This window comes from Mastigoproctus giganteus, chromosome 4, assembly GCF_048544385.1.
Source record: "Mastigoproctus giganteus isolate SK-2022 chromosome 4, ASM4854438v1, whole genome shotgun sequence".
In the NCBI taxonomy this organism is placed as follows: Eukaryota; Metazoa; Arthropoda; class Arachnida; order Uropygi; family Thelyphonidae; genus Mastigoproctus; species Mastigoproctus giganteus.
The window spans coordinates 223,508,903-223,521,746 of record NC_143578.1 but is presented as its reverse complement, the minus strand read 5'-3'; the positions used below and the strand labels follow the sequence as shown (position 1 = coordinate 223,521,746).

Below are 12,844 nucleotides of genomic sequence, written 5' to 3'. Positions count from 1 at the left end.
ATCAGCTTTGGTAAAGTTCCATTTGGCAGTTTGATTATGAGAAGGTGGTGAATTTGATTCTACACAGCAGACGATTGGATAATGGTCACTACCCAGTAGGCTGTCATGAACAGACCAATCAAACAGCGGAAAAAGGCCTGGTGAGCATATGGAGAGATCAATTGCTGAGCTCGACCCAGAAGGTAGATGAAAATAAGTGGGTAAACCAGTATTCAGTAGTGTCAGATTAAATTTATCTAAAAGCTTTTCTAGTATTTTTCCTCGTTTATTGTGTATTCTATCACCTAGAGGATTATGAGCATTAAAATCTCCCATGATGCAAAAGGGAGGAGGGAGCTGAGATATAACAGTTTCAAGATCAGTGGAAGAAATGTCTTGGTTAGGGGAAAGATATAAGGAGACAATGGTAAAAGAAAAACAAAAGGATATTCGAGCAGCTACTGCTTCTAGATTTGTTTTTAACATTAATGGTCTGGAAGGGATATTGGAGTTGACTACAAGTGCAACCCCTCCATGCGCCGAATTGCTTAAATGAGAAACTCGATCTTTTCTGTAGATAACATGATGTTTAAGTGAGGTAGTGACAGAAGCTGTTAAGTTAGTTTCTTGGAGGCAAAAGGTAACTGGGTTATACTGGAGAAGGAGATCCCGAATGTCATCAAGGTTGGTGCGATACCCTCTACAATTCCATTGAAGAAAACTGGGCATTATTTGGGTAAAGTGTGGTCCTCGGTTTCTGTCCGAGGTACTGTTAGCTTATGGTGACCAGATTTTCTTTTTGGGAAGTACGGTCTTCCTATTTCCATCTCTTCTTCTGGGAAGAGATCGAGAACGGGGTCTTCGCGGTCAGTGTTTCCTTCCATTTCAGTCGAATCAGTATTAGTAATATCAACACTTTTTGAGTACACTGGGTTATCGGTAGAATGCGGAACAGTGATTGGTGTGTTAACAGCCTTGTTTGATTTATATGGTTTACCAGAAAGGGGCACAGCTTCCAATATTGACCGAGCCCAATCTGACATTGATCTGTCTGGGGGAAACGTTACCTCAGTTTGAGTACCAGTCATTATTTTTCTTTGCAGAGTACTGGTTACTGCAGTTGGCTTTTGTATGACTTCAGCGAAGCTAGGTCGAGTGTTAAATTGAGCCTGTACAGATTTTTTAGCTTCTTGATACGAGATGTTTTTTTCGGCTTTGACCCGTTGAATGTTTTTTTCCTTTTTCCAAAGGGGACAATCTCTGGAATAGGTAGTATGTGGACCATTACAATTTGAGCATTTGTGCTGCTCTGCTTTGCAGTCTGAGTGATTGTGCTCGCGTGAACCACAATTGGCACAAGTGGCTGAACCTCTACACACGTTTTGGGAATGCCCAAATTTTTGGCATTTAAAACAGCGTGTAGGGTTAGGAATGTACAATTTTATTTGACAATTCAGATATCCTGCTTTGATGGATGCTGGAGGTTTGGGACTATCAAATGTTAGTATTATATTCCGAGTTGGAACTAGAGCATTGTCTCGTTTTGTGTATATGCACTTTACATGCACAATTCCCTGGTCTTGCAATTCATTTTTCAACTCTTCTTCTGAGAGATTTATGAGATCCCACTCAGCTATCACACCCCTGGAGGTGTTTAGACTAGCATGAGGGGAGACAGTAATTGATAATCCTCCAAAGGATGTTAGTTTTTGGAGCCGTTGTGATTGCCGTTCATCTGAGACCTCAATGAGCAAGTCGCCCGATCTCAGACGCTTAGTTGTTTTCGGAGATCCTATTAGATTTTCTAGATATTTCTGAATTTTAAAAGGTAAGAGACTACCAAGAGACTGTTCTTGAGTCAAATGCAATACAAGGTGCATTGGATGTCTTCTTTGTACATTGTCAGTTTTTTGACGTTTAGCACTGCATGAGGTAGAGTCTTCTATCTCATGAGCAGCCATATTAGGATCCCTGTGTCCTGTAGGAGAAATCATTTTGCTCCTTTTAGCCCCGGAAAGATAGCTTTTCTTTCCGGGTTACCGGCCCCGCCACGGGGAGGCAGGAGCAGTGCCACAAGGGTAACCAAGTGGCTGAGTTAGTTTGGTTAGTAAGATTAACAAGAAACAGAAATGTGAATTTCCTTCCTGGAACTCTGCCTACTTTTTGTAGTGCAAAAGTTTCTCAATACAAATAAATAAGAAAATTGTGTTTAAAACCTAAAGAAAACTATTTGTTTTGCACACACAATATATAGATCGCTTGACTACACTAATAATCACTTGGCACCCGGGGCCGGAAGAGGAATGAATATTCAGCAAATAGAGCATCATTCAGTAATCAAATTTTTGACCAAAGAGGGCAAAAATTCTAAAAAAAATCATGAAAGAATGACTGGAGTGTTTAGGAAAATATAACTCAGTTACAATATTGTTGCAAGATGGTTGGTAGAGGTTCAAAAGTGGATAGGAGTTAGTTTAGGATGATCTAGATGGCCACCTAAAGCAACCAATTTTGAAACTAGGCCATCAATAAAGAAAGAAATTTTAAAAATTAGGAATATTAGTCGAATCTTGAAAAGTACTTAACATTTCCCATGGAAACATTTTACAATAATACATGAGCATTTGGGAATGCCCAAAGTTTTGCAAGATGGGTTCTCAGAAATCTTTCTGTTCATGAAAAACAGCAGCATGGAGAGACATTAAAAGAGAATCCTTGCTAATCCAGATATATTTTTATCTTGTCTATAGATTGGTGATGAAATTTGACTATATTTTATGATCTTGAATCCAAATTAGAAAGCATGCAGGGGAAGGGATCAGCAACTCCAAAAAAAAGTTTTGAACCCAACTGTCAACCAGAAAATTGTTGGCCTCAATTTTATGGGGCACAAAAGGATTGTTGTTAACTGATTACCTTGTATAATGCCACAATAACAGGGGAATAATATTATAATAGCCTTATGCTAGAGTTACAAGCTGCAATTTGGGAAAATAGACTAGGAAAGTTGGGTTGTTGGGTTTTGCTTCTCTGTAACAATGCACCTGTGCACCAAGCCGGGGCGGCACAGGCTAAAATTCATGAATGTGGATTTAAATGATTAAATCATCCCAGATCTGGCCCCCCAGTGACTATTATTTATTCAGAAACCTAGCGTTTCATTTTAATGGAAATCATTTTAAAGATAGTGACGATCTAAAATCAGCTGTGAAAGATGTTTTGATGCCCAACCTGAAGAATTTTTTTTGAAGGATTAAACTCTTTGCAGATTAAATACAATAAGTGTATGTATTAACTTCATGGTGAATAGTGTAAAAAAATTAAAAAAAAACATAGAATTTTGTACATATGTCCTTTATACTCTGTTCCCCAGAACTTTTTGATGACCCCTTGTACATACATTTTTAATGAATGGACTTGCACTGATAATGTACTGCTATGGTGCATATATTTATTTGAAGCAGCTATGCACCCTATTCAAAGTGCAGAAAATGAACTTCTCAGATTCAGGTTGAAAAATATCTTTAGAGAAATAAGCTGTTGTTATTCTCAGTGTTTTACAGTAAAAGGGCTGCTATGGCTAAAATGCATAACATATAACACATTGAGTAAGAAAAAAAAATTATATAGTTGCATTTTTAAAAAAAAAAATTGAGCAGAATTTTGCAACTCTAGCTGCCTGATAGCATGAATAGTAAAGGAGAATGAATTTCACTGTCAATGCAAGGTGAAGGTGGAACCAAGCGGAGGATTATGTCCCATTAGTAGATACGGATGCATTAGATGGATTAAAATAATAATAATTAGATTAGAAGAAGAATAATTTCTTCAAATCTGCTTGTTTTAAATTTTCACTATTGAGATATTCATTTAATTTTTAGTAGTTTATTGTCCCGTAATTCCATTAAATGAATCACAATTCCAACTTTTATACAAAGGCATATTGCGGGAATACTATTCCTCATATCTCCCTGTTAAAATGAATATATACCTGTTATAAGTACTAAATATAATATAAAAAAAAAATGTTTATAACATGAAAACTTTGGGTACTTTCCATCCTCTTTACATTTATTAAATGTATTTATCACTACTATGTTCCTAGCATATAGAATTTTTGAAACTTTTTCATTTTATCTTTTTGTATATTTATATTGTATATTAATTTTTGAAACTTTTTCATTTTATCTTTTTGTATATTTATATTGTATATTAATTTTTGAAACTTTTTCATTTTATCTTTTTGTATATTTATATTGTATATTAATTTTGCACCTTACTTATTATATTTTGTATGAAAATATTAAAATAAATTTTTACATCCACAATATCCCTATTTTATTGTTTAATTTTTTTTACATAAATACAGTTCTATTACCCATAATATGGTCATCTTTTGAATTTTGTAGACAAAGATTTTTACCATATTGTACTATATCCTTAATTGCATTGAGTGGATTTCTTGGTTGTTTGTTTCAGAAACCGCACTATCCGTTTTGAGATTTTCAAGAATAATTTGAACTTTTCAAAATTCAAGAAATAATTTCTTAAATATATCATTAATGATCTAATACTCATTCTCTTAAATGTATTTTCATATAACATAGACTTCATGATGCTTAATCCTATTTCAGGACTCAAATTTTAAAAATCAAATAAAAATTTAAAAAAAAATAATAAATAATAATAATAAATAAATAAAAAATTAACAGTATAAAATAAATCCCTAATTAAATACCATTAACACCAATCTTGTGCAATCTTCGACTTGATCTGATCTTCAGATGACTGCCTGTTATGATCCTGTTCCACAAATAACAGGCTGGGATTTATCGGTAAGCGATACATTAGAAACACTTCTACCCATCCAGTGGTTTCCATATGGCCCTACTCCATGGGCCAAGGGGCAGAAACTGGTGGGTTGTATACTCTGCTACCCACCAGGATAAGAAACTAATCCAAACACATCCCAAGATTACACTGCACAAACATATTCATACCTTCACACACACATACATGCATGCATACACAGTTCCTGGATAAGAACTGAAAATCAGCAATTTATTTATTGTATTTTAATTATTTATTTATTTTCTTTTTTGCTGTCAACACTCTGAGGTGGGATCAAGTTGGACCAGTACAGTTATTAATACTGTATTTAATCCAAAAGGTCTTGTTGGGCCAGAAATGTGCATTGAAGAAATTATTTTTACTAAATGATCTCTGTCTACAAAATTCAAAGACCATATGGGTAAAAATAGAACTTTGTTTACGTAAAAAAAATTGAGAAATAAAAGAGGAATATTGTGGATGTAAAAATTTATTTTAATATTTTTACACAAAAAGACAGCCCCAGGGGCTCACATCTGGCGAGTATGGGCTTGGCACACCCAGGTCCTCAGCTATAGTGCTGTAAGCGTGTAGTTTAAAAAAAATTTAAGAAAGAATTAGACAAAATTATATATTAGAATTTTTTTTTTTCTGATGCTGTGTAAGTTTCCTTGTATTATTTGCCACTACTAATACTAAAATAAAAAATTAATATTTAAAAGTATTTATGCAGAAAATTTTCATATTTACATATTTTCAAAACTCAATGGAAAAACTCAACTACTAGCAGAAAACTCACAGTCTATGCACATTTGCAGAACCTACACCTGAAAGGGTTAACCTCTAGTTACCAATGAAATCTTCAAGACCATGAATTTTATCCAATGATTCAAAAAAGTTCAAAATACACAGCACTACTGCTCACAAAGTTTTGAAGCTACTTTTAAATTGACACATTTAATAAAGTAAAGAGGAAAAGAATTTTTATTTCATAAATGTACTTAACAAGCTTACCACTACAGAAATATCAATTAGGTAATATGGCATTATACAGTACTACAGTCGTACCCACGTATCCACTGATTCGGTATCTGCCGATTCAGTTATCTGCGGTTAACAACGGAAAAAAATTGAAAAAAACTTAACGTACTACTCGTGTGTCCAATATGATGCTTCCCTTTATATTTTTACAATGTCGTGTATGGTTTTGGTCACCAACATTATAATGGTTCCTTAGAGATTTAACGGATGCACCGTTTTCAAACTTTTGAATAATTTCAAGTTTTTGTTTAATTTGAAAGCACAACTCTTGCATCTGTCCATCATTTTTGCAATTTCTAAACAAACAAATAAAAAAAAAAAAAAAACCTTCCGACATCCCTAGCATAAATAACAAAACAAAATTTGTCCTTTTGCGGTGCAGCGGAACACAACAATCGACGTGAAGCACTAAATCAAACTAAACATTTGGTCTGCCTTTTTTTTTTTTTTTTTTTTTGAGAAGCAGGTGTGAAGACAGCGGGGGCGGCAAGATAATAGGTACACTAATCTCCCAATAATGACTTATAACACCGTTTCTCGTCGCTTAATTATGACTTGCAAAATATCTGTTTATACCTATTTTAGTTATTACTTGAATTTTATGATTTCTGCTTGATTTTTTTTTTTTTTTTTTAGTTTGGCATCTTGAAGTGCCGTGCCCCAGTTAATCCAATCCTGATAAATCGAGAGTCTGCTGTACTTTATTATTACCGTATTTAATGTTGATAAGGTCTTACTGTGTATTTAATTTATCAATTAAACTTTATTATACGTATGTATGTACAAGAAAATCACATTATATATGGGGTCAGCAGGTGTTCACTTATATCCACGGTTTCAGCCATCCATGGCAGGTCTTGGAACGTGTCCCCCGTGGATGTGGGGGGTCTTACTGTATTTTGTTTTGAAAATTATTCCTAAGATAAGCACAACTTAAAAATACAATTTTCCTAAATCACAACTTCAAATGAGTTGTTACCTTGCAGGTTATTTCCATTAAGAGATAACTACAATTTAAACCCTTTTACCCTGCAATGATTATCTTTATAAAGCAAATCACATTCTAAAACCTACACCAGTCTTTTGATCATCACATGCACAACTCCTCTCAGTGGTCAAGAACTCAAGGCAAGTAAGAGAAGGGAGATGACATCATAAGATGGTGATTGATCTTTGATTAGCCAATTTAGAATGATACCTTAATGATGTCACCTCCCCCTTCTCTTAACTGCCTGACTATAAAGAGGAGTTGTGTATGTGATCAATGGAACAGTATAGGTTCCAGAATATGATACTCTTTATAAAGGTAATTATCATGGAGTAACAATGGTTTAAACCATAGTTAGCTCTTGATTAAAAAAATATATATACACATGAAATTCTTACTTGATATGCAACCCTGAAAATGACCATATTCTTCAAAATGGGGATCTTTAGTTCTTGAACCACCAACTATAATTATATTGTCCTGTGTCTGAACAGGAGTTGTGGATTTAGGTGGATTAACTTCAAGTGTATATTCATTATCATCAACCTGCAAAAAGTCAAGTTATTTATTCATTGCAAAATTTAAAAAGTTACAGGATTAATAATGTAGTGTAAAAAATTTTAATTTTATTATTTATTTATTTGAATATTTTGGACAGTAAAATATAATTACTGAAATGTATAAAACAACAATAACAGCAACAAATAAATCTCCTTTTACTTACTAGTAATAGCATGATTAATGGTGAATAAATGCTGCAGTATTTATGATTACTTTCAATGTCAATCAGCCATTAAATTTTATTTTTCACAACTCATATAGTTTCCAAATGTTATTTCAGTTTAAAAAATGAATGATTTTTTTTTTTATAAATTAAGTTTAAGAATTACTTTTGTAAAACATTTAAAATGATGACATTTCAAAGGAATGGTCATTGTTTTGAAATTGTATTTACCTGAATTAAAGTAATATATTCTAATGCACCTGTTTCAGCATGCAGTCCAACATTTTGTAAGGACCTTACTTTAAACCTTGTAATGGCACCTATTGAAACATGTCAGAAGGACAAGTATATTAATATACTTGTCCATCGGCAACAATGCACCCTATCCTGCGACATTACTGCTGGAGTACATCAGGGGGGTGTCCTATCCGGTGTCCTGTTCACAGATATCATCGTGCCCATTATTGCCTCAACGAATGGTCTCCTATGCTATGACGATGACTTCAAACTGCTAACTCAAATTAACCCTGGCGACAATCCCGTTCAGCTCAGCAACAGGATCAATTCCCAAATTAAGGATCTAGAATTGTACCTGGCAAACTTCAATCTAAAAATCAACCCAGTGAAGTCTGCTCAGGTTATATTCTCCCTTAAATCGATGCCGACAGTACTCAGCGTTTCACTCGCAGGGGTATGAATACCAAACGTACCCTCGCACACAGACCTTGGCTTTCTGTTTGACCAAAAGATGTCGTTTGTCAACCAGATCGACAAAATCAGTACCAAATTCTCTCGTCTACGGTGGATCTCGCAGCAGCTGCTACACGTCCGACATCCTGTCACTGTTAAAAGGTTCATCACCTCCACCGTCTACCACGCCATTCTCTATGATGCAGAAATATGGGCCTCTGCTGCACCTACCAACCTCAAGCGGGTGTACACCGCTGAATACTGGTTACTGAAATGGCAATAACAAGCTTCGGCTACCTCCCGCTACCACAACCACCATGATGGCACAAGCACTCGACATCCCGAGGATGAAATTCCTGATCGTGGAAAAGAGGCTGGTCTTCACAGCCAAACTCATCACAGGCCAGATATCATCTCCAAATATTTGGAACGCTTGCTCTTGGAGGATTCCACATCCAAGCCTAAGATCGGTACCAGCACTCGTGGCTCACCACAACAGGCTTGTACTCACTGAGAGATTTCTTCCCAAGCAGATGCTCGCTGCCCTCAACCGTGTGGATGCCGACATCGACAGCATAATAAGTAACAAGTAACAAGAAGGATAGACACAACTTTATCAAAGCCCTTGAACCCTGATATATGGTCAACTTGTATTTATTTCTGTATTTATGTCTAGCTCTGCATTTTTATGCTGTATTTGTATTTCTTTTGCATTTGTGATTGGCATTTTGTAGCCTTTTGTATGTGTTCGCTGTATTTTTGTAGTCTTTTGTATGTGTTCGCTGTATTTTTGTAGCCTTTTGTATTTGTACGCCGTACTTATCTTTTTCCTAACTGCTATATGTGAACCCCTGGTGCTCGTCGCCGTGATGGGATATTGTGCTGTAACTCTACTTCACAATAAAGATTTATTTATAATAATAGCAGGACTTACATCCTTTGTTATATTAGGCTAAAGTCAATTCAAAGTTTGCATTTGGAAAACCACGTTTTTTCCTTCATGGCATTAATATTTTGTGTGCAGTATCACTGCTAAAAATTTGCTTGCATTTAAATCAACCCTGTTTTAAGAGTATGCACTACGATGTCTGGATGTTCTGTGATCAAGTGGCTATTTCAATGGTATTGAAACAGTGCCAATGAATTATTAGCACATAAAAGGTGAAAAAAGTGTGAATGCTGGTTGTCATCCCCCAAGCACTTAATCTGACTGTGAAATATTAAGATGGTACAGATTATTTTCAAAATGTCAGCAAAGGGAATTGTTAAAAAGGGATTGGAAAATATGATGTGGGTTTATACTCTGGGTTGTATATACATAAAGGTTTTAAAACTGTTGCTGTGTTTTTCAAATCTAGGTATTAATACATTAGGCAAACTTTTAATTTTCCTTGGAAAATTAGAGCAGAATTTTATATATCTTAGCTTAAACTGTCTATACAGTGGAACCTCACAGTCTGTAAAGGTTACATTCATGGAGATATTATCAAACTGCAAATGATGATGATGATAGGACCTATGAGAAAAGAGGAGATAGGTTCTTGTTCACAGGATATTTCTGTGCAAATACATTTTAGAGCCATACCATATCAGTATATTTTATTCATATTGACTGATCTGATCAACTGATTCCAAGTATACACTGCAGAGAAATCTAGGAGTTATCTCATTATAAAGTATATGGTATAGATTAACTTAATACATTTGAAGATTCCACTGGTAACGAAAGTTAGACAATGCACTCACCCAGCAGCCGAAAGCATTCCACATATAGGAGTAAAAGTTAAATACATAAAAAAAATTTAAAACCTTTTCATCATATATGTGGGATAACGTGGATCATTGTCATAATTTTCCAGGATGTGAATTTGCATTTTCTATTGTGGGAAATGTAGTACAGATATCTGCACATTTTTATTTTAGGTGTAAAATGAAAAGGTGACATTTATTAATGGTATCCTTTTGGACCTAGATTGTCAAATCTAACATCAGACATTGTAACAATAAAGATTATACAATGATCTGACAGGTGGGCTTACTACAAAATAAAACCACTGGGAGAAAGTGATTGACTGACAGGTGCATAGATTTACTGAATGAATGAGTGCCTGACAATGTGTAACGAGCAACATATGATCATAGCACACATCATGAAGAGTCAAAGCAGTCACCTCTGATCTGGAAAAAAAGGTAGCACAAATAAGAAAAGCAGAGAACAGCAAAGCCAGGACTGCAAGATTCTCCTTATTTATGTAGGTAGGTTACATTTCACGAAAAAAAGATGTCCACTAAGGGTTACGTTCAAAAACGTTCTCAACCCTAGAGGCTCACATCTGGTGAGTATGGGTTTGGTATACCCAGAGTCCTGAGCTGGATATCATCATTCTTCTCTTTCTTGGTGATTTCCTTTTACTTCTCTCTCTCTCTCTCTCTCTCTCTCTCTCTCTCTCTCTCTCTCTCTCTCTCTCTCTCTCTCTCAGGGTAACTGCGGAATTTTTTTTTTGGCTGGTGCAGCACAAGGGGTAAAGGGAAGATTTATTGCTTTCGTAAAGGTGACTACGATGGTCTGAGAGAGAATTTAAATTCTATACAGTGGGACCAACAGCAAATTAAAATGGGAAGCATTCAAAGAACTTATCATGCAAACTAGTAGGCTTTACATACCAACTAAGAAATATTGTTCAAGGTTTAGGCCTAAATGGATGTATGGCATATGGCAGAGAAGAAAAATGCATGGGATACATATTAATTAACACGCAACACAGAAGCCTATGATAGATATAAGTTGATCTGTAACCAAGTTACAAAGGAGGTTAGGCAGGGGAAGGCAGATTATGAGAAATCTTTGGCAAGGGATGCAAAGAAAAACAGCAAAGAGTTCTTTACTTATGTAAACTCTAGAAGGAAGGGAATGAATCAGATTGGTCCACTTAATATTGATGGTTCTACTGTTGATGATTCTGCTCAGGTAGCTAACAAACTAAATGAATATTTTGCATTGACATTCACACATTAGGAGTTATTCAGCGAGGGGAATGCCAGAGGTGTATTCAACTCTGGCAGTAAGCTAGATAATCTTGTAATAACTGAGAGTAAAGTGGAGGAGAAATTGTTGAAGATAAACACAAGAAAGGCACCTGGGATGGATGGGATCTATCCAGTTATATTAAAGGAGGCAGCAAAGGAAGTAAGCAAACCCTTAGCCATAATTATGAGAGCTTCCTTGGACTCAGGGGAGGTACCCATAGACTGGAGATGTGCAAATGTGACCCCAATTCACAAAGGAGGATCAAAGGCCGACACAAGTAATTATAGACCTGTGAGTTTAACTTCTATTCCAGGAAAATTAATGGAGGCACTGGTTAAAGAAGCACTGCAGGATCATCTAGACAAGACTTTAGTTATAGCTCGGACACAGCATGGTTTTGTTAAGGGGAAGTCTTGCCTGACCAATTTGATTGGATACTATGATGCAGTCACAAAAGAACTGGATGCAGGGAATAACTTTGATATTAATAAATTAATAAATTTTCTATTTATACTCCGGGATGACCAAACGGTCAGAAGAGTTCACAAGATAGATAGAATACAAGAAACACAAGAGTTCACAAGATAGATAGAATACAAGAAACACAAGAGTTCACAAGATAGATAGAATACATCGTATTCAGTAGTCACAGGCTTGAACACCGGTCACTCAAGGCACGTATACTTATGCACCCGTGCACCTGACCACTAGGCTACGGTGGCCTCTAATTTTATATACTTGGATTTTAGAAAGGCTTTTGATACTGTTGCACATGGAAGACTGCTGCACAAATTGGAGCAGTGTGGCATTGGAGGCAAATTGCTGCTATGGATAAAGGGGTGGTTGAGGGGGAGAAGACAGAGCATGATAATCAATGGACACTGCTCATCGTGGACTAATGTTATTAGTGGAGTCCCTCAGGGTTCAGTGTTGGGTCCATTATTGTTTTCTGTATTTATAAATAATATTGATGATGGTATATCAAGCTTAATGTCCAAATTTGCAGACGATACAAAGGTTGGCAGGATTGTTAAGGATACTATTGATGCTATGCAACAGGATCTGGAAAGGTTGAGCAGATGGTCTGAGAGGTGGCAAATGAAGTTTAACATTGAGAAATGTAAAGTACTACATATGGGAAACAGCAACCCCAGAGCAACGTATCAACTCTGTGTTACTACACTGACAGTGGTAGAGAATGAAAAGGACCTGGGGGTAATTGTGCAGGCAGATATGAAGTTCTCTGACAGTGCAGATGGGCTGCAAGAGTAGCTGATGGTGTCTTGTCAATGATATATAGGAATTTTTCTAGCAGGGATAAGGAGGTGATTATTCCCTTGTATAAGGCAATGGTCAGGCCACATCTTGAGTACTGTATACAGGTCTGGAAGCCTCATTTCAAGAAGGATGTAGAGCTGCTGGAATGAGTACAGAGAAAGGCAATAAGATTAGTGAATGGAACAAAGGGTTGGTCTTATGAAGAAAGGCTTAAGTTTTGCAAATTACTGTGTCTGGAGACTAGGCACCGGCGAGGTGATCTGATAGTGCATGCTCAAGCCTTGAA

At 35.9% G+C, this 12,844-nt stretch overlaps 1 protein-coding gene across 1 annotated transcript in view; it reads right to left on the bottom strand.

The window, feature by feature from the left end:
• Positions 1 to 12,844, bottom strand: part of axo (axotactin) — a 564,741-nt gene that overhangs the window by 138,087 nt on the left and 413,810 nt on the right. The window contains exon 27 of the mRNA XM_090371184.1: positions 7,237 to 7,384. Coding sequence (XP_090227310.1) covers positions 7,237 to 7,384 — 148 coding nt within the window. The remainder of the gene's footprint in view (positions 1 to 7,236; positions 7,385 to 12,844) is intronic.